Source organism: Panulirus ornatus, chromosome 32 (genome assembly GCF_036320965.1).
Source record: "Panulirus ornatus isolate Po-2019 chromosome 32, ASM3632096v1, whole genome shotgun sequence".
Taxonomy (NCBI): Eukaryota; Metazoa; Arthropoda; class Malacostraca; order Decapoda; family Palinuridae; genus Panulirus; species Panulirus ornatus.
In genome coordinates this window covers 28,000,375-28,023,751 of record NC_092255.1, presented here as the reverse complement: position 1 = coordinate 28,023,751, position 23,377 = coordinate 28,000,375, and the positions used below count along the sequence as shown (strand labels likewise).

General features: G+C 43.1%; 1 protein-coding gene across 9 annotated transcripts in view; it reads right to left on the bottom strand.

The window, feature by feature from the left end:
* Positions 1-23,377, bottom strand: part of LOC139759263 (ras-specific guanine nucleotide-releasing factor RalGPS1-like) — a 153,467-nt gene that overhangs the window by 68,748 nt on the left and 61,342 nt on the right. For 5 of the 9 annotated variants that reach the window (XM_071681413.1, XM_071681408.1, XM_071681409.1 and 2 more), the window contains 2 exons: positions 11,161-11,293; positions 4,655-4,842 (listed from right to left, as the gene is read on the bottom strand). In XM_071681413.1, coding sequence (XP_071537514.1) covers positions 4,655-4,842; positions 11,161-11,277 — 305 coding nt within the window. In that variant the 5' untranslated portion in view covers positions 11,278-11,293. Of the gene's footprint in view, positions 1-4,654; positions 4,843-6,676; positions 6,836-11,160; positions 11,294-11,897; positions 12,167-23,377 lie in introns of those variants that run through there. The other 4 variants (XM_071681411.1, XM_071681412.1, XM_071681405.1 and 1 more) reach the window with 4 other exon arrangements.

The following is a 23,377-nucleotide window of genomic DNA, read 5'->3' as shown; positions in this document are numbered from 1 at the left end:
ATGAGAAAAGGCAAACAAGTATGAAAGAAAGAAAGATGATGTAAATTGGCAAATAGGGGGACATCCTTCCCTCTCGTTTTTTTTAATTTTCCAAAGGGGAGCAGAGAAGGGGGAGAAGTGAGGGTATTCCCTCAAAGGCTCTGTCCTCTGTTCTTAGCGCTACCTCACTAATGCGGGAAATGGCAAATATGAAAAAAAAAAAAAAAAAAATTTTCTATTTTGCTTTGTCGCTGCCTCCCACGTTAGCGAGGTAGTGCAAGGAAACAGACGAAAGAATGGCCCAACCCACCCACATACACATGTGTATACATACAAGTCCACACATGCACATATACATACCTATACATCTCAACATATACATACATATACACACACAGACATATACATATATACACATGTACATAATTCATAGTCTGCCTTTATTCATTCCCATCGCCACCCCATCACACATGAAATAACAACCCCCTCCCCCCTCATGTGCACAAGGTAGTGCTAGGAAAAGACAACAAAGGCCACATTCGTTCACAATCAGTCTCTAGCTGTCATGTAATAATGCACTGAAACCACAGCTCCCTTTCCACATCCAGGCCCCACAGAACTTTCCATGGTTTACCCCAGACGCTTCACATGCCCTGGTTCAATCCATTAACAGCATGTCGACCCCGGTATACCACATCGTTCCAATTCACTCTATTCCTTGCACTCCTTTCACTCTCCTGTATGTTCAGGCCCCGATCACTCAAAATCATTTTCACTCCATCTTTCCACCTCCAATTTGGTCTCCCACTTTTCCTCATTCCCTCCACCTCTGACACATATATCCTCTTTGTCAAACTTTCCTCACTCATTCTCTCCATGTGACCAAACCATTTCAAAACACCCTCTTATGTATGGCTCATGGTGAAATGCCTGAGGATTGGTAGAATGCATGCATAGTGCCATTGTACAAGGGCAAAGGTAAAAAAAAGTTGAGCGTTCAAATTAGAGGTAATAGTTTGTTGAGTATTCCTGGGAAATTATATGGGAGGCTATTGATTGAGAGGGTCATGGCACATACAGAGCATCAGATTGGGGAAAAGCAGAGTGGTTTCAGAAGTGGTAGAGGATGTGTGGATCAGATGTTTGCTTTGAAGAATGTATGTGAGAAATACTTAGAAATGCAAATGGATTTGTATGTAGCATTTATGGATCTGGAGAAGGCATATGATAGAGTTGACAGAGATGCTTTGTGGAAGGTATTAAGAATATATGGTGTGGGAAGCAAGTTGCTAGAAGCAGTGAAAAGTTTTTATCAAGGATGTAAGGCATGTGTATGAGTAGGAAAAGAGGAAAGTGATTGGTTCTCAGTGAATGTCAGTTTGCAGTAGGGGTGCGTGATGTCTCCATGGTTGTTTAATTTGTTTATGGATGGGGTTGTTAGGGAGGTGAATGCAAGAGTTTTGGAGAGAGGGGCAAGTATGCAGTCTGTTGTGGATGAGAGGGCTTGGGAAGTGAGTCAGTTTTCTTCACTGATGATACAGCGCTTATGGCTTATTCGGGTGAGAAACTGCAGAAGCTGGTGACCGAGTCTGGTAAAGTGTGTGAAAGAAGAAAGCTGAGAGTAAATGTGAATAAGAGCAAGGTTATTAGGTACAGCAGGGTTGAGGGACAAGTCAACTGGGAGGTAAGTTTGAATGGAGAAAAACTGGAGGAAGTAGAGTGTTTTAGATATGTGGGAGTGGATTTGGCAGTGGATGGAACCATGGAAGCGGAAGTGAGTCACATGGTGGGGGAGGAGGCAAAAGTTCTGGGAGTGTTGAAAAATGTGTGGAAGGCGAGAACATTATCTCGGTAAGCAAAAATGGGTATGTTTGAAGGTATAGTGGTTCCAACAATGTTATATGGTGGGTTATAGACAGAGTAGTGTGGAAGAGGGTGGATGTGCTGCAAATGAGATGTTTGAGGACAATATGTGGTGTGGGGTGGTTTAAATGAGTAAGGAATGAAAGGGTAAGAGAGATGTGTGGTAATAAAAAGAGTGTGGTTGAGAGAGCAGAAGAGGGTGTTTTGAAATGGTTTGGTCACATGGAGAGAATGAGTGAGGAAAGATTGATGAAGAGGATATATGTGTCAGAGGTGGAGGGAACAGGGAGAAGTGGGAGACCAAATTGGAGGTGGAAGGATGGAGTGAAAAAGATTTTGAGCGATCGGGGCCTGAACATGCAGGAGGATGAAAGGCGTGAGAGGAATAGAGTGAATTGGAGCAATGTGGTACACCAGGGTCGATGTGCTGTCAATGGATTGAACCAGGGGCATGTGAAGCATCTGGGGTAAACCATGGAAAGTTTTGTGGGGCCTGGATGTGGAAAGGGAGCTGTGGTTTCGGTGCATTATACATGACAGCTAGAGACTGAGTGTGAACGAATGTGGCCTTTGTTGTCTTTTCCTAGCACATCCCTGCACACATGAGAGGGGAGGGGGTTGTTATTTCATGTGTGGCGAGGTGGCGATGGGAATGAATAAAGGCAGACAGCATGAATTATGTACATGTGTATATTGTATATGTCTGTGTGTGTATATATATGTATACGTTGAGATGTATAGGTATGTATATTGGTGTGTGTGGATGTGTATGCATATACATGTATATGTGGGTGGGTTGGGCCATTCTTTCGTCTGTTTCCTTGCACTACCTCGCTAATGCGGGAGACAGCAACAAAGCAAAATTAATAATAATAAAAATATAAATATATACAAACACAAACATATATTTATTTATTTATATATTCATTTATATTTATCTATATTTATATATTTATTTATTTATATATTCATATATCCATTCATATATATATACATATATACACATGTGCATATTCACACTTGATCACCTTCATCCATTTTTGGCGCCACCCCACCCCACAGGAAACAGCATCGCCATCCCCTGCATCAGTGAGGTAGCACCAGGAAACAGATGAAGAAAGGCCACATCCGCCCACACCCATTCTCTAGCTGCAGTATGCAAAGCATTGAAACCACAGCTCCCTATGCACATCCAGGCCCCATAGACCTTTCTATGGTTTATTCCTGGATGTTTCATATGCCCTGGTTCCATGATCATTACTTTCCTTTTATCAAGACAGGATTATGTGATTCTGATGTTTGTCATGCTGTCTTCAATCAGACTCCTCAAGCACTGCTGGAACATAAGCTACTAAGGAGCACCCTATCTCAGATTGGCTAATGGTGACACTAATGTAATTGTAAAGCCTACATTCATCAACAAGATATGAATATCTATGGATTAAACTGATTTCCTTGTGTGGACAGGGCTCCTGAGTTATGTTTTTCATAATTCGACTGATGACCTTTATGTTCTTATTACAGATGATCAGCTTTATTTCATCATCAGTGCTAACATTCGTGATGTTCTCACTAATGATCTCAAAAAGTATCCATTCATCAGCTTTGTAAGCAAGGGACATTTGACCGTGGAAGCATGGTATGCTTTTAGAGACATCATTGGTATTGTAGTTAGAATTTCTTTATGGGATATGTCAAATCACTTCTTTATTTTGGCATCTAATGCCACTGACGGTGTATCTATTGTTATACAGCAACTGTGGTATTACAGAACTATACTTGCTTATGGTTCCACCAAGAGTGAAAATCAACTGTGGCGAGGACATAATATCAGAGTGAAATCCTATTGAAGAACTTCCCATTCCAAAGGAAGCTGCAGAAACCCATGAAGAAAAGGTCATGATGTAATATAATACTGCTAACTATTATCCATCACAACTGTTAGTACAAGGTGGAGTGTTTCCCGGCTTGAGCTGTTCTTCAATATTCTTCTCATTAAGGACCTTTTAACACTCACCTTGTTGCAGTCAGGGTACTCAATGACTGAATTCAGGCACCAACTAACCTTGGTAGGATTTCTGTACACTGGAATGGAAAATGTGTCATCCTCATCTCTCATGTGAAGATCAAGGTAGGGAAGTCTGTTCCAACAGCTAAGTTCATATATGAACTTAAGTAACGAGTTCACCTCATTAGCCTTCAGTACATCACCTAGATTCCTTGCAAGAGAGATATTATCTATATAGAAGAAGTAAATGATGGGATGTTGGTGACTCTCTTCAGAATTTGGTTTTCAGTGTGACTCAGAAAGGAGTTTGCAGAGAACTTCTAAGGAAGATCCCACTGCCACTTCTCCCATTTCCCAGTAAAGAAGGCCATTTGGGCATTCTGAGGTACAATCACAGAGTATTTCCTTCAAGATGAATTTGCGGTTTGAAGTTCAGGGTGACTGCATGTACATACAAGAAGGGTTTAGAGGAAAATTAAGTCCTCAAGTTTACATATAAACATCTATTTACCCATCTACCACCTTTCATCTAGCTGCCATATATACAAGGTCAATTAAGTACACAAAGCCTCTCATTTCACTCATCCATATTCTTAACCCATGTCCAATGTCTTAACGTGATACAATCTTCCATGCCAACATAAGCAATCCTTACCTGTATAAATATGAGTAAAAATTTTTGGTACTGGTAAGGGAGACATAGTGACACAAAAAGTGGATGATCTTGCAATACAAATTAAATGTACTTAACAAACGTAGGTATTCTTCCCTTAGAGGACCATAACAAACTTGATCACCACTTACCCATAACTATACGCAGCTTTTGTTAGCGCCTTCATACCGTCGGATGTATCGTAATTTGATTCTTGAATTACCTTGCGGTAAACAGATGATGGGGGAGAGGTACCACGTGCACACATTGGCATTGCCATACCCCTCCCACCCCCACAACCACTGCTATGTTCCTCTTCATCATCACTGTCCATCACACTCTGAAACAAAGTTTCAGTATGAAAGTTACAAAAAATCCTAAACAAAACTTCATGATAAGAATCTTAGCATCAAGATTTAAATATTCATGCCAAATATATATTAATCCATGCATAAGATTTATGATAACATATATAAGGAAGATAAACTGGATTACCATTATTTTTCACATCTTAGTTTTGAGGGAAGTAGAAATCGACGCAAATCATAATCTACATTAATTCTATGGTTATGCTTAAAATATAACTCTACATATACTCCAGCTTTGAACCATCAAACTTAACTGTTAAACTCTTGACCTTGATGTATGATTGATAAGCTCTTTAGTACTCACATCAATTAATGTCCATTAATAATCTAGTTACTCATCACTTCTGTACCATTACAAATGGTTGAAATGAATGACTAAAACAACAAAAAGTAGCATCAATTACCCAATCAGTTGGCTCCACGAGTAAAAAGTGGATGACATACTGCAGGGGAAGCCAAAACAGTCTTACACTGAATATTTCAAGGCACAAATCCAAAACTTGACATAATATGGCCTTTGGTTTTCTGATGCTGACCAGTAAAGGTATGATGGCAGTCAAAGAGTAACATACCATAATATAAGACAGTAACAATAATCAATCATGAGATTCGGATTTTGGAGAGAAGTAATGTAGCGTGACTAATAGGGTGGGCAGCTTATGTGTGGTCACTTGAACAAGGTGCAGTTTACAGCATGAGAGGCTAGTAGCAAGCCAAAAATTTTATCAAAATCTGACATTACATTTCAACTGAGAAATTGGAAATATTTACCTTCATATCAAACATCAAATATCAATCTACAGACCAAAACTGCAAAAATACATAAAATTCTAAAGGTACACTTGTTAACCTCTCTTTTCATATGTTAACCTCTCTTCTGATTAGTCACTGTAAAAGTGTGGTTCCTGCATTGAAACACGATGAGCTTTCTTAACAAGAAACAAAGACACTATATTCTCATGGCAGAAGACAAAGAGGTCTCAGGTGCCTGTAGAGGAACTGCTATGGGATATATGATCTTTCTTCCACTGGTAATCCTTTTCTTTGGCCACAGTCACAAGGCAACCCTCCTTGCAGTAAGGCATTTTTTTCTCACCCTCCTTCACAGATAATATCTTCCATTTTTCACTTATTTTTTTCCTACCCTTTATATCTTTCTCTTTTTCCTACTTCATTATTTCATGTTTCTCAATGTAAACAATGAAGGTGGCAACCCCATTTTATTCTTAAAGGTAAAATACCAACTGCTTAACTTCAATGTCAGTTAAATGAATATCCAGACTGCTTCAACAAATGTTCTAAATGTTGCCAAGTGTCTTCTACAAACGATAATGAGACAGTCTGAAAATTTGTAATATCCGAGAGATTTTGCATATTCCACCTTTTTTAAATGTAAGAAAACCATTTAAGACACAAACATATATACATGTTTATGGACAAATGCCCATGACCTCAATCTTATAAACATACGTGACTACAATTGCCCTTTGTGAAAGATAAGGAAAAATGCAAAACATTACTTCAAAAGCGTGAAAATGGGCAGGCAATAAACTACACCACTGCACATACGGTGAAAATACTTAAAAGACGCGTTTAAGTGAATGTGAAAAACATACGAGAAATAATTGGAAACAGTTGAATATTTAAGCAACTTTCATTCCTGTGAGAAGATGGAAATGGTGGTTCATGCAACAAAGCTGTGTCTCACACCATTAAATATTCAAAAGATTGGGAGACAAAAATTTATACACATAGGCTAAAAAGCACTATTAGTGGCATCTTTGCTTAACATATGAATATAATTACTTTTTCTCCATATGCTTTAAGAGAGGTAAACATACAAATGATGCAGGCAATCTTCTCAGCACCATATTCTGGCTTGTAATTTTTTTAAGGAGCTCCATACCTAAACGTAATCAACTTCTTGAATGGAGTTGATTGTAGAGTGGTCGATTACCTACAAAACTGTTAAAGGAAACCTTATGTAACAAATGGGAATAACAATTATCAAACTTATACATTAAAGTGCCAGAACGGAATATCATGCATGGAGAACAATATCATATCAAAAAAGGATACTAAAACGTTTTATAGGTAAAGAGTCTTTTTGTGAAAGACTTATCATTGCTTCTAGCTTTCACTATGACACAGTAAAAGGTAACACATTTGTCAAAATTTAGACAAAAAAAATCTTTTTATAGAAAACTAACTAAAACATTTTGGACAATAAAAAGACTTCCTACAAAAAGAGATCTTTTATTGTTTTTGTTTCCATACCTGGTCAATAATACATCTATCAAAATTAAGTGAAATGTGGCATTCATCATTCTGGTATATCTAGGGAAAGTTAGGTTACCATAAACACTTTTATTTTACCCCCGACAAGGATAATAACAAACAAAACTGGTGTAATTCAGAATAGTACCAGCATTTCACACTTATTTGTATAAGTATGCCTTTTACATACATTAATCAATGTAATTTCATATCTTCCCATTACATTTATGTATTAATTTGGCTCAATTAAAGAACTACTTTCATACATCATGAAATAAAAATGCTCTTTTCCTCACAAATATATCAAATCAAAAACCTAATAAAATTTGTGACAAGAGCTTTATATAACAGCAACATACCTCCATGTGTTGCTCCCCAAGGCCAAGATAGGAGTAACAGGAGGGATAAGCTTGAACAATCATTATTCTTTTCTATACATTCACATTACATACATGTGTGCACTTTGTTAAAACATTTGAAAATATACTTAAACGAGCATACACATGCATATGTATATGACTGATCAAAGCTACAGTTTATTAAAAAATGCAACTTGAAAGAGAATAACAACAAAAATTATATGATTCTTGTTTCCTACAAATGAGCTAGAAATCAGTTTAACTGCAGTTAGTTGTTAAGTTTAAAGCTAATGTTACACAGAATAAAAAGGACACAACACAGGCATAGTTTACAAAGAAGCAGTTTGCTGATTGGGAACCATGTTTTGCCAATAGCAACTGTCCTTGCCTTTGTACCTCTTACTTGATTCTCACACCCTGCAAAGACATTGGTAAAGAACTTGGAACTGGGAAAATGTGGCTAACATTGATGTTATTAAAGCCATTAATTCACAAACAGTTATACTAGCAATTACCTGAGCAAGCCAAGATACCATTCATTTGTGATTAAATCATTTACTTTCTTCCAATTTTTCCCTATATATCTCCAATGTCTTTAAAAATAACCTTTGTTTGGAGTAGCAAGATGATGTAAAGCAATGGTAGCCCACATCTGGAAAACACCTTCGAAGAACTGATCCATTGTATCAAACAGTGGCCATTCTTTGTACATAAATACAAATAACATTGATGTCCAGCACCCCATCTCCTTCATCATCAAATAGGCAATGTAGACCTCTGAATGCAACCATGAACACCAACACTTCTTTTGTTCACTACACATACTGGTTCAATTTCCTTCAAGTGTTTTCAAAGTTCAGCAGACCATGTCATTCTAAAAGGTAGTTCAAAATAAAAACACTTAATTTTGCTAAGGGATGAGAAAAATAAGAAACTGGTCTACAAAGATACCATCAATCAATGTTAACCAATAAGTTTTCTATTTGAAAGTTATGTTGCATACATTATTCTGCACTAAGTCTAAATACTAACATTCATACAACAAATGTTAACATGATTTAACATAACCTTCACTTCTGTCTGCAGAATTACCCATTTTTTTTGTACTTTACTGCCAACTATTTGTGCATTAATCTACCTAACTATTCTTTCTGCACATTCTAATAGGCTGCTAGTGAAAATAAAATTTGAAAAAGAGCTCTTTTTGAAAATATATTAATGAAATCAGCCATGGGTTCTGTTGCTCAAAAGAATAAGCCTAAAAGTGTGTTACGCTTGACAAAATAAATATACTCCTGTTATGTTACAAGTTTCAGGTTGCTAAAAATGCTGAAATGCAGCCATTCACAATAAGAGAATAAATGAGGTGGGTAGGTGACAATTTGTAACCATCTTAGCTAAAAAGCAAAAAAAAGTCATGTCAAAATTGCTTCAATAAGCCTGATACTCAGCACCTGATAATGGTAAACCAGATGATACAGATGGGACCACTCATTACTTTCTAGGCAAAAGTGCTTCAGCTCTCAGAAAAGAAAGACAAAGACAATATGGATGAATCCAAAAAGCTAATCTAATGAAAGAGTGTGAAAAAAAAAAAAGGCTTCTAGCAAGACAGAAAGCTCTTAAATCATGAACACGAACATAATTCAAGAAAAATGCCCAAGGTTTGCAAACCCATATACACTTGAGTGGAGAAGGTTACCTCTGATGACAAGCTGAAATACTACCTAAAAGACCTATAAACTGATTTGAGATGTAAGTAAGAGCCACAAACTGTTGAAAGTTGAGGCAGTAAAATGGATTCATCTTATGAGTTAAGTGCACCAACACTATATAACTATAAAACTTGGAAGTATAAACTTAAAGAATTGCATACTTCCTACTTAAGGAATTTAAAACAAAGAACTATAGAAACATTATTCATAACATCTGGACACTATGGGGTACCTGAAGGAAGTGATGTGTTTTAAATACTTGGGAGTGGACTTGGCAGCAAATGGAACCATGGAAGTTGAGGGGAGTCAATGGTGGGTGACAAATGGTTCTAGGAGCATAGAGGAATGTGAGGAAAGAAAGGTCATTATCTGGGAGGGCAAAAATGTGTATGTTTGAAGATACAGTAGTGCCAATTGCGTTAAATAAGCATGAGGCATGGGCTATAGATTAGAAGGTAAGGAAGAGGGTGAATGCATCGGAAATTAAATGTCCGAAAAAAATATGTGGCATAAGGAGGGATGATAAGTAAAGAATGGTTAAGAGAGAAGTGCAGCAATAAGGGAGTATGATTTGAGAGAGCTGAAATGGTGTGGACATAAGGAGAGAATAAGTGAGGAGAAGCATACAATGTTCACAAAACATCTTTCCTGCCTCCCCATAAATTTTCAAAGGCGATCACACTTACATTTTAGTACTTTGATATCCGTCCTTTGGTCTTGATTACCATCTAGGCATGAAATTGGTAAGGATCCTGAAGTAATCTATGTCCATATTTTGGGTCTACTGGGTCTTGATTTCATGAAGGAGGTAAGGTAATAATGAGGTGCTGAAGGAAGCAGCCACCTGATTGCACATTCTAGGCATCCAATGCCCGTTGAAATCTCAAGTGTACCCATATTTTCTTAATTCCATGTGAGAATTCATATTTCTCCTCTTTAGATAGGTGACAACCAACCATCTCAAAGCAAAGGTGGAAGAAATACTAAATCCAGAAATGAAATTCCAAAAATAAAGTGGCACCCAGTAAGAGTAGAGAAAGAAAATCATCCCCTTCAGGTAGCCTGAGGTACACTGAAGTGTGCTTGCTGAAGGAAACTTCATCTAGCATAATTAACCATAGTATATCATCTCATCCATAGTATATCATCTCAATGGCAGATGAAATTATGGAATGTTAGGGGAAACCAAATTTATTACAACAATGCAAAGATACATAAAATACTAGGAAAGTCAACACAGATATCAGTGGCACATATCTGTTAAACTTACTACCAGCATATAAAAGTAATAACATGTGAAGACTCCTAGGAAAAAAATGCTGTTCAGCTTCCTCTATGGTAAACAAGATTTGACAGGTGGCACAACATACAATGAGCAAAGACCTGTAGCAATACATAGCCATGTAAACCAGACCCCTAACCATAGAAGTTCAGTTGATAAATTAGCTGTAGGAGTAAAAGAAAGCTCCTAAAAGCAGTGTACCTTCTAACATCTGATCAGTTGTAAAATTAAGTAATTTAAGCAGCAGTTCACATCTAATTTATGCAACTTAATCTAACTCACCTATCACTGCATATCAATTGTATGCCTTAACCCTCATCCAAGAGATGAACTACAGCAGTATGAAAGATCGCTATGATCTTTCCTTGTTAAACAAGCTGTCCACACGATACAAAAAAATCAAAAACACTAACTTGTATCAAGTCAATACCTTCTGTTCCTAAACTTAAAATTCAAAGTCCAATAACTTTCATTCTTTGAAATAAAATGTAACTTCATTTTGTCCAAGTTAAAAACCAATTCAGTACAATTAAAACTCGTATGTATCACGTATGGCATTAATGGTTTTCTTTGTAGTAACATAAAAAACTGTGCAAAAGTTTGTCACCTAGTTCTGTATTAACATTTTTGTATGATGTCAAAATAATTCTGACTTACCTCATTGATGCGGAGGGCAGCAAGGCTGTCACAGGATATATCTCGAGGCATCTCTGAGTACCTCATCTTCGTGTAGGAAAGTGATACCTCTGAAGCCCTTTGTCCCACGGCTGACATAAGATGCCCACCAAACCTGTAATAGTACCATACCACTCACTTAGTCTAGTACATAAGATATCGAATAAAATATCTTAAGTTAAAATAATTCAACTAAAAAAAAATCACTAAATCAGGATTTCAGGCTATCGGTAGCAACCAGAAGAATCATTCAACAAATATCTTACAGTATCTATTAAGACCTGTTCTAATAACATGCTAAATCACTTACAAAGATGTTGCAAGAGGAAAATGGGGAAGATATTATATGATATTTAGTATTTAAAAATAAACTATGATATCTAGACTTCCTTAAGTCATTTGTAAGTAACTTGCAAAACAATTTTACACATTCAAAACAATGATAATATAATAAATGCAATAATCATTATGATGAGGATGGAGGGAGTGTGTATGAAGGGAAGAAAGGACGTGCATTATCTATGCCTTCAACCGTGAGCTGGAAATTGAGACAGAATCAATCTAATTAGTGCTCCCAGAAATACTATTATGAAGACATTCAAAGCAGGCCAGGAACTGTGATCTGTCTTCACAAAAGCGTTACTCCTTACTCTAAGTATCATTTAAGAAATATTTTAAACTTGTACTTCATACAATTACTTATCTTAGTCCATGTATACCTCGCATTTGTTTCTGAGACTCGTCTCCTTGCATTGCTCGGTGTGGCACTGAGATTGGTCAAGCTGTTTGGAACCATAAAGGCAGCAGAGGTACCATACATTCTACAACTTCCTCTGATCAGGTTATATCCGGAGCCGTGATCTACACTACAACCCGGCTGATCAGGAAATTGTGTATTCACTCATTGCATTTAATCCACCGGGTGAGACAATCCATGAACAGTCTCGGCTCATCAGCTTCATTGTGATTTCTCTTAACTTCATTCGTTAGTTTACATTTTTCTGAGTTTGTGGTTACATCAAAGAGCAAAAGGCAATGCCTCACGTTTCACCACAAAAAAAAATATTTACAAAGTTAGTATATCAGGTATGTCTTTTTCTCTAATAAATATATTTTAGAAAATAAGGACTTCGACTCATTCGGCAATCCTATGTTTTATAGTTTGAAAAAATCCGTTTTTCTTAATGAATATGTATATGTACGCACCTCCGTGCCCAAAAATTTAACCAGCTCATCACCACAGATGAGTTCTTATGGTACGAGTTCTGTCTTTAATTGATCGTTAAGTTATTGCGAATGTGTTCACATACAGACATACATGTAGGCAAGATTCTATGATGACCCACGCACACATTCGTTGAGGTGTCATAATATCTTCTAGTATGGATTGGTTACCAGATCTTGTGATCTTCCATCAATATTTAATGAAATTATTTCCTCTACATACTAAAAATAAAAAGGCATAATGCTATCAATAAATCTCAACAGTCTAAAAATTTTTCATGTGACTGCTAACTGTAAACGATCACTGCACATTTATCATGACTAACTGAACTGTCCCTGAGAGTGCTGGTAGCATACATGAATCTATTCAACGATTTGAAAGTGTCACTAAGGCTTTTGTAAGGCTTTTGCAACTTTCGTTTTGAAGCTTCGCAGAATCCAGCCTCTAAACTTCGCTACAGACGCGTCAGTGGTGTTCACTGATGGTCGTCCAAATAAATCATTTCTCAATCACTTAAACCTCTCTCTCATACCATACTGAAATTCCCCGGTACCCTCTCGTACTTACAAGGCCTTTGGTACCCGTAATACTTGATCTTAACTTTGAGCAAGAACTGAGAATCTAGGTGTAACGGCCAGGCTGATTAGATAATGTAGGCGAAGAGCAACGGGTGGCGGGTGAGGGGTACGTAGAGAGAGGTGTTGGATAAGGATGGGGAATCAAGACGACTGCTGGTATGAAGGATGAAGGGTGGCAAGCGGGTGAGGGAAGGGGTTGAGAGGCAATGGGTGAGGGGAGGGATGGTGGGTAGGTGAGGGGTAGGGAAGAGTAGGAGGGCGTGTGAGAGTGGCTGGCAGGGAGGATCAATACAGGAAGGACCACGTGGGTAGTGGCACACCCCACGCTGCCGCCGTCTCTACCACCAAGGGGCAGTACCCCCTTCAATGCCACACAGCTGGGCCAGCACCATGTGTCGTGCTACACCACTGGCCAGCGCCACTTGTTAAACAACTGGCAAGCACTAGGTGTGACTCATGTCACAGCAAAGATGACCAGCATCAGCAAGTGTTGTGCTCTCTGCCAAGTTCAGTAGAACCTCCCAGAACTACAGAGGCAAGCCGTGTAACGTACATACATAAGATATGCTAACAAACACGGGACTGAAATCACATACAACAAATAAAACCCCATTTATAGAACTGGCTTGTTAAACGAGTCAAGTAATTGCGGTCTTCGCAGAAACACACTACTGATCCTATGAATAGTGAGATGAGACAGGACTAGATCATTTGGAGTGGATCTGCATGTAGTAGATACACTTACAATAACTCATAACTCCTCAAATGATGTTGAAGCACACGTGTCAAGACTGACAACCCAAACCTGGTCATTGCAGTAATCTATACACTATGTAAAGTGCAAAGCCTCATGAATTTACGGAACAAATATAAGACAGATTCAGTCTCGACCTCCTAGAAAATCTAGCAACAAATATACTTGTTTCAGAAGCATTCAAACTACCACATATTATATGGAGACAAGCAAGGAATAGCTGACACTGGGAAGCTCGCACAAAGAGCTTGAAAAAAAGTTATTCATACTATGTGAAAAGTTCTTCAGCAAAGAATAACAAAACCAACCAAAGGAAACATTCTGGACTTAATCTTTACAAATAATGTGGACCTTCTATGTTATATAACCATCCCAAACATACTATACTCTGATCACAACCTGACTCAAGTAATAAGCTTAGACGTTAAACAGTCTAGTCAGAACACATATAACAGTGGAAGCGTTGTCTGTAATCTTAGTTTTAATTGTAAACGGATATGGTGGAAGGATGTGATCAATAAAATAATCCGACAAGGGGAAACACATAAGTACCAAAACAGAGGAGAAATGTGCAAATGAAATGCCACTTTGGTCCTCCAAACATGTAAGATATATATATACCAACCAACCCAGCGAGAAAGCACAAAAGGTCTAGGGTAGAGCGAGGAAGACGACCACTTTACAGAAGAAAAATAATTGCAGATCTAGTGAAGTCACAGATCACCCGCAAAGGAAAGAAAACCTTTCATATGAATTATTAGACATAAACCATAAACTAAAATTTCGCATGAAATACACGGAAAAGAAGAAAATATATGTAAAAAAAATAAGAAATAACCCAAAATACCTTTTAGTTATATGGAAAATACAAATCCAGGGTCACTCTCTCCACTGACCCACTTAAAACAGGTGACATCTGCCAGGGATCAGTGAGATTATGGAAAAACAATTTGATTCGGTATTGAATGAGCAAAAACATTAAAAACAAATGACCCAACAGACTTCTTCCTACACAGCAATACCTCCCAGTGTACACTTGGCAGATATTATCACCTCAGCACATGATTTCGAGGGAGCCATTGAGAGCTGGACCATGCACTCAGCCCCAGACCCGAACTCATGGACGTCAGTCTTCATAAGAAATGCAAAACACCGTCAACACCTGCAGATTCTGGCATCATTCCCGACAGTGTGAAGCTCATCCACATCGTCCCACTCCACAAAGATGGAATCAAATTAGTCTCCTAAACAATCATTGTTAACATTAACATTGCATATCATCAAAATCTTCAAAAAATCCTAGGATGACTATCCTTGTGTACGGTCACAACACCACACTAGAGGGGCCTGCTCTTCATCCCACAGTGCTGGAAATGTCACTTCTTCCCCTGATCAACCATGGCCCCAGGTCCTGGCTAGCCGTGGCATATGACAACTAGTCAAGGTCAACCACGTGTCATGATACCAGTTCCTGGCCACCAGCTCTGTGGTATACCACGTGGTATAGCACCTCAGGTTGAACTCGGGCTACTTTAATGGATCGTTAGTCGAGAAAGCTGTTGGAAGCACAACCCTCAAGCCAACCTAACTCACACTGCCTGAATGGTATGGTATAGTGTAGGTAGCGCACTCTTACCCTCCTCTAGTGTGCATGTAATGTTGATTGTGACGGTAGATGACCAGGTGAGGAAGTAAAGTCTTCCATGCCTGTCCTCCAAGTACAATGATATTTCCCAAAGTTGGAAACCAAACTCTCTTAAGATTTTCCAAGTATATATAATGATGATGATGATGTAAGCATCTCGTGAAACCATGTGGTCTGCTGATGTACATTGTTTACTTTCATAGATTCAGTCAGCTTGTCTCTTGGAATTCCTTCCAAGATTTAAATGATGTGCGATTTTATAGGTCGGTAGTTTGCTGGTAGAATTGTGCTTCCATCATTATGGAGTGGGACCATGTGTATCACTCTCCGCAATCATGTCAGAATCTAGACTTGTTCTCCACAGGACATCTAGTGCAGGTGGTGATGGCGTCTTGCATTTCTTTATAAAGATTGTGTTGCATGTGTCCGGGTCTGGCCCAGGCTGAGTGCATGGTCATGCTCTCAATAGTACTCTAGAAAATATTGTGTTGAGGAGGTACCCTGCGGTGTGTGTACACATAAGGGACTGCCCTTCAGAAAGAAGTATATTGGATCATTTATCATTAATATATTTTTTGGCTCAATTATTACCGATCTTTATTGCTTGTTTGAGTCTCATTCGCCTCCTTGCAGTCGTCTATAAGAAAACCTTCAGTTTTAAGTATACCAACGGAGATAGTCATCTTGTTTTTGCGTTTTGCATACGAAAAAAAATATTTTGGGTTATTCATTTCACTAATAGCTTTTTCTTATTCTTCTTGTGTATCACAAGACATTCTTAGATCACAGTCTATGTCCTATACCTGCATTGAGAGGTTTTCTTTCCTTTGCAGAGTGATCTGTGGCTTCTTTAGATCTGCAATTATTGTTCGTCTCATGTACAGTGGTGGTCCTCCTCGCTGTAACCTAGGCGTGTCGTGTCTTCCTCTTGCTGGCTGGTGTATGTATGTCTGATGCAGGTTTGGAGGACCAAAGTGATCATGTCATGTGCACGGGTCTCCTCTGTTGTGGTAGCCAGCACGTTACCCACTGTCTCACACATCTCACATCCTCCCACTTTATCTGTTTACCATCAACACAAACTACAGAAAACATATCCATTGTTTCGTGTGTTCTGACTAAGGGGTTTAGCATCCAAACTTATTTTCTCTGAAGTTGTGAATAAAGTACAGGATGTTTGAAGCGATCATATCATGCAGTGGGTACGTTGTATTTATAAGCATTAGGTCCAGAATGTTATTTCCTTTGTTGGTCTTGTTAACTGTTAGCTGCAGGAGAACTTTTCACATAGTTTGAATAACTCTCTCTTCTACAGCTGTTCGTCCAACCTTCTCCCGGTATCAGCAGTTTCAGGTAAGATGTTATATCCTGTCTGTCTCCATGTAATGTGCCGTAAATTCAAGTCTCCTAAGACCAGTATATTTGGGACTGGATCTTCGATGAGGTCAAGATATGATTCTGTTTTTCTTATTTGTTGCGTCAGTTTTTGAGGCTTTTCATCTGGTGGTCTATACATGAATGCAATGACCAGTTTTGGTCATTTGAAAAGTTCAGCATTTATCATAAGTGTATCTACTCTACACAGTCCAACTCCACATGAGCCAGTCCGGTCGCATCTGTAAACGTCATAATTTGGGTTTCACATCTCACTATTCATATCTTCTTCTGTATGTGTGGGTTTCAGTGAAGGCTGCATAATGTTACTGACTCGTTTAGCAAAATACGAGAGTTATTTGGTCTATGTGATCAGTCTCAGCAGGTTGGCATACATGAAGGCAATCATATGGCTCCTCTATGTATTCTTCTGAGTGTAGTAGTCATGGGCTGTGGTACGGGCGGACCTGGTCAAGAGGGAGGGAGGGTCTGGCTGGTCCTGGGGAGGGAGGGAGGGTCTGGCTGGTCCTGGGGAGGGAGGGTCTGGCTGGTCCTGGGGGAGGGAGGGTCTGGCTGGTCCTGGGGGAGGGAGGGTCTGGCTGGTCCTGGGGAGGGAGGGTCTGGCTGGTCCTGGGGGAGGGAGGGTCTGGCTGGTCCTGGGGAGGGAGGGAGGGTCTGGCTGGTCCTGGGGAGGGAGGGAGGGTCTGGCTGGTCCTGGGGAGGGAGGGTCTGGCTGGTCCTGGGGAGGGAGGGTCTGGCTGGTCCTGGGGGAGGGAGGGAGGGTCTGGCTGGTCCTGGGGAGGGAGGGAGGGTCTGGCTGGTCCTGGGGAGGGAGGGTCTGGCTGGTCCTGGGGAGGGAGGGAGGGTCTGGCTGGTCCTGGGGAGGGAGGGAGGGTCTGGCTGGTCCTGGGGAGGGAGGGTCTGGCTGGTCCTGGGGGAGGGAGGGTCTGGCTGGTCCTGGGGGAGGGAGGGTCTGGCTGGTCCTGGGGGAGGGAGGGTCTGGCTGGTCCTGGGGGAGGGAGGGAGGGTCTGGCTGGTCCTGGGGAGGGAGGGTCTGGCTGGTCCTGGGGGAGGGAGGGTCTGGCTGGTCCTGGGGAGGGAGGGAGGGTCTGGCTGGTCCTGGGGAGGGAGGGAGGGTCTGGCTGGTCCTGGGGAGGGAGGGTCTGGCTGGTCCTGGGGGAGGGAGGGAGGGTCTGGCTGGTCCTGGGGGAGGGAGGGAGGGTCTGGCTGGTCCTGGGGGAGGGAGGGAGGGTCTGGCTGGTCCTGGGGAGGGAGGGAGGGTCTGGCTGGTCCTGGGGAGGGAGGGAGGGTCTGGCTGGTCCTGGGGAGGGAGGGAGGGTCTGGCTGGTCCTGGGGGAGGGAGGGAGGGTCTGGCTGGTCCTGGGGGAGGGAGGGAGGGTCTGGCTGGTCCTGGGGAGGGAGGGAGGGTCTGGCTGGTCCTGGGGAGGGAGGGAGGGTCTGGCTGGTCCTGGGGAGGGAGGGAGGGTCTGGCTGGTCCTGGGGAGGGAGGGAGGGTCTGGCTGGTCCTGGGGAGGGAGGGTCTGGCTGGTCCTGGGGAGGGAGGGAGGGTCTGGCTGGTCCTGGGGAGGGAGGGAGGGTCTGGCTGGTCCTGGGGAGGGAGGGAGGGTCTGGCTGGTCCTGGGGAGGGAGGGAGGGTCTGGCTGGTCCTGGGGAGGGAGGGAGGGTCTGGCTGGTCCTGGGGAGGGAGGGAGGGTCTGGCTGGTCCTGGGGAGGGAGGGAGGGTCTGGCTGGTCCTGGGGGAGGGAGGGTCTGGCTGGTCCTGGGGAGGGAGGGAGGGTCTGGCTGGTCCTGGGGGAGGGAGGGTCTGGCTGGTACTGGGGAGGGAGGGAGGGTCTGGCTGGTCCTGGGGAGGGAGGGAGGGTCTGGCTGGTCCTGGGGAGGGAGGGAGGGTCTGGCTGGTCCTGGGGAGGGAGGGAGGGTCTGGCTGGTCCTGGGGAGGGAGGGAGGGTCTGGCTGGTCCTGGGGAGGGAGGGAGGGTCTGGCTGGTCCTGGGGAGGGAGGGAGGGTCTGGCTGGTCCTGGGGAGGGAGGGAGGGTCTGGCTGGTCCTGGGGAGGGAGGGAGGGTCTGGCTGGTCCTGGGGAGGGAGGGAGGGTCTGGCTGGTCCTGGGGAGGGAGGGAGGGTCTGGCTGGTCCTGGGGGAGGGAGGGTCTGGCTGGTCCTGGGGAGGGAGGGAGGGTCTGGCTGGTCCTGGGGAGGGAGGGAGGGTCTGGCTGGTCCTGGGGAGGGAGGGAGGGTCTGGCTGGTCCTGGGGAGGGAGGGAGGGTCTGGCTGGTCCTGGGGAGGGAGGGAGGGTCTGGCTGGTCCTGGGGAGGGAGGGAGGGTCTGGCTGGTCCTGGGGGAGGGCCAACAGCCATATTGATTGGTGATGGTAGCGTCTCCCTCAGTGAGGCAGGCATGTCCTCACTGGGGGTTTAACCCTGTCCTTCACCTGACCTCATGACACATGCATGACCTGACCTAAGGTGGTATGGATGACATCACGTGACCTGTGTTCTGCCCCTCGCTCCGTTTCCCTCTTCATCATGACCATAAGACGACCACCACTGCCCCGGGCCACACCACCGTGCCACTGCCCCGGGCCACACCACCCTGCCACTGCCCCGGGCCACACCACCGTGCCACTGCCCCGGGCCACACCACCCTGCCGCTGCCCCGGGCCACACCACCGTGCCACTGCCCCGGGCCACACCACCCTGCCACTGCCCCGGGCCACACCACCGTGCCACTGCCCCGGGCCACACCACCGTGCCACTGCCCCGGGCCACACCACCCTGCCGCTGCCCCGGGCCACACCACCGTGCCACTGCCCCGGGCCACACCACCCTGCCACTGCCCCGGGCCACACCACCCTGCCGCTGCCCCGGGCCACACCACCGTGCCACTGCCCCGGGCCACACCACCCTGCCACTGCCCCGGGCCACACATCAACAGTCAGGAGTGGACTCCCACTGTGATGCTTCCACTCGCAGTAACTTGAAGTGACATGACCAATGGCATGGAGAGAACAACGTGACCTAACTACATACCAGGTCATTAACGTGACGTAACTACATGCCAGGTCATTAACGTGACGTAACTACATAACAGGTCATTAACGTGACGTAACTACATACCAGGTCATTAACGTGAAGTAACTACATGCCAGGTCATTAACGTGAGGTAACTACATGTCAGGTCATTAACGTGAGGTAACTACATGTCAGGTCATTAACGTGAGGTAACTACATGTCAGGTATGTGTGTGCCTCTCTTTATATACTGCCCCATGTAACAAATTCATGCTACTTTGTTAAAAAATGTAATACATCAAGAATATCCTAAATTGGAAAAAAAAAAAAATTGAACTAGAAGAGGCGGTATATGTCAGGTGGAGAGTGTAGCATCATCTCCAGTACAGTTGGCTGAACATGATCCGGCGCAGGACCAGCCTATACCCGCTCTTCGATTTCGTGTTATCTTTTCCAAAGTGGGACGTCCCTGTTTATATATATATATATATATATATATATATATATATATATATATATATATATATATATATATATATATATACATACATATATAATTTCGTCCGTTCATATAATTTCAAAGGCGATGTCACACTTGCATATTAGTAGTGTGTCATGTCTGGTTTGGCCTAGATTACCATGGAAGTGGCAAGGTTCCTCAAGTACTTTAGGTCGACGTTTTGAGTGCATAGGTTCTTGATCTCCTGAATGAGGCGAGGCACTGATGAGCTGCTGCAGGAAGTACCCGCTTCACTTCCATCTGGTTTCAGCAGTTTTACAGACGTGACCCAACCCCCTCCCTCTCTGGTTTCAGCAGTTTCTGACCAGGTTACCGGTCTGGGGAGTTCCCAAGCCAATCCAGCAACCGAGTAATTTTCTCCTGTAATCAATACATCAACTTTCCAGTGTTCTGGAAGGAGGCACTATCCTGTACACAGTGATCACATCCGTGGCCCTCATAAAAGGAAGGAGATGGTTCTCTCGCACCGTAATCCACTATTCTCGATTCACCATAGTGTTGTTACATAAGACGTACAACACTCCCCTCCCTCCTGCACCACTCAAGCTACCACACACCAGTAAACTATTTGCACGTTTCACCGTCTTCATTGTGAGATTCATGAAGGATGGCACCCTCCCACCTCCTCCTGCCTCACTCCACTCCTCCTCTCTCCACTCCCTGTAGTTCTTTGCGAGTCGTTTGCGTTTCATTTGTTTCGTAAGCAGGTGCTTGGCAGTTGGCTTGCGGGAGGGCATGTGAAGGTGCTCATGCCGGCGATGTCGCATGGTTCACTGAGAGACGTTTGCCACACGTTCTGGAAGGTTGTACAGCAGTTTGGCGGCTCAAATGCGGGTGAAGGGTGTGATGAAGGAAGCGTTGGGGGCGACGTGCAAGAAAGTCGTCACCATGAAGATGACCCCACCAGCAACGGTGGCTGACCCTCATTATCAGCCTCGTCCTCTCCACTCCTCTTCCTACCTGCATCGCTAACTCGGATGACTTCATCTGACCTCTAACTAACCATGACCTCTAACTGGCTCAGTTTCAGGCTCGCATACCATGACAACGGTGTCGAACCACGTCACCGGTGGCGCGAGTGAGTGGCACAGCGGGTCATGCTCACGGTGACCCGTTTTCATGAAGACGTTGTAAGGTTCAGGGAGACAAACATGAATGTAACGTTACCGTTGCTGTAGCGAGACACGTGACGAAGTCAAGCAGTAGAGGAAAGTGGACAGGTTTGGGTGAAGGTTCGCGTGGAGTGAGGAAGTAGGTCGGTCAATACAGGAGACCTCGGCATCACCAATGTGTACCCGCTCAATACGTTGTTAACAACCAACGTATGGCAACGTCAGCAAGACATAACCACTGGCCAGAGGGTACACAACTCGACAAGCAAAGGCCAAAGAGCTCCAGTCTGGTGACGATGAAGGGAGTCAGGAACTAGGAAGACGGTAACATGGGGGGCCGATGATCCACAATACAGACACAAGTCTCTCTCGTCTCCATCATCCTTCACACAAAACCACTTTATCCGTTTCCTGGTACAACCTCATCCAAGAACTTGACCTGTTGTACACCTCACACCGAGTGCCACACATAGCCCCTTACAGGACCTGCTGTAGTCTACAACCGCTCATCATCCTGCCGTACCACCTACAGATTCCATGTCAACACAGCCTCACTGGTCGCTCGGGTATCTTGTCTATTGTGTCTTTAAGAGCTCGAGCAGGAGGGGAAGACGTCTGCTGAGTAATGGCCTACCCTTTAACCTGACCCTTCAGGATCAGACCGAGAGCGGAGCCAACGTACCCAAGGGTCGTGCCAGGATGATCCAGTCGTACCGAAGGGTCGTAGGTCGTGGTCGAGGGTCATGCCCTCCTGCTGAAGGAGAGAACGTGTGTGCATAATGAGCCATTACATTCTGTACCCCAGTAACGACGACTCCTGCAGCATAACACTTGGCCCACATGCCAAAAGCTCACACTGAGTCTGCTACAATAAAGATGCTGCCTGCGAAGTGTGTTAGGAGAAGGATACGGTGAATCCAGTTGTTTTCTTGAGTGTCAGGCAGACTATACCACAGTACAGGTGTGTGTGTGTGTGTGTGTGTGTAGCTTATGGTAACATGAAGAAAACATTTGGGGTCATCGATCCAGCCGGTGTCTACTACCCAGCCAGACACTGAGTCATACCGCTGTCTGGGCGCCGCGCTCACCTGTTTACTGCTCTCTCTCTCTCTCTCTCTCTCTCTCTCTCTCTCTCTCTCTCTCTCTCTCTGTTGGTCATTCTGGGCTTACCGTTTTCTCAGTTATTTGTTTTGCTATTTTACTTCAGTGTCACCAAGACTGACACATTCCAACCTCACAGTATGTCCACCATGAGCGACCTTCCTCCTGTACATCGTCCTCGCTTAAGTAAGCCTCTACTTCTCTCCTATGTATGACTCGTGACGTTGTTGCAAACCTTGCCCCGGTTATGTACACTGCCCCTCTCACGGAAAGGCCAGGAGCGATCATTATTAATCATACCTAGATGCACTACCGTGTGATTAATACATCATCAGGAACGATCATTATTAATCACTTTCACATATTGTACTTGAGAGGTATCCGTGTTTCAGTTTTCCTCGTTGTTATCAACTACTACTACTTCACGCCCATCACTCTCACCTACTGCTATATATATATATACATATATATATATATATATATATATATATATATATATATATATATATATATATATATATATATATATATATATCAACGGTATGAGAAAAGAGGAGAAAATTCAATTTGAATCCAACAAGAAAGTGAAACCAGGTGGTCAATAGCCGAGGAGTTGTGGTGAGTGTAGGTGGGACCCTGACCGACCAGGCCATGATGACACGACTGTACAACTACATCCCTGACACACACACACACACATACAACACATAGCTACCCCGCTCACTGTCAACTTCCCCTGCTGTATATCACGTATACAACAACAACAACATGCAGCCACTACAAGAATACTCACAATAACTACAGTACCCAGACAACTACCCAGCTACCACAACAATACAACATACCTACACAATAACCAGG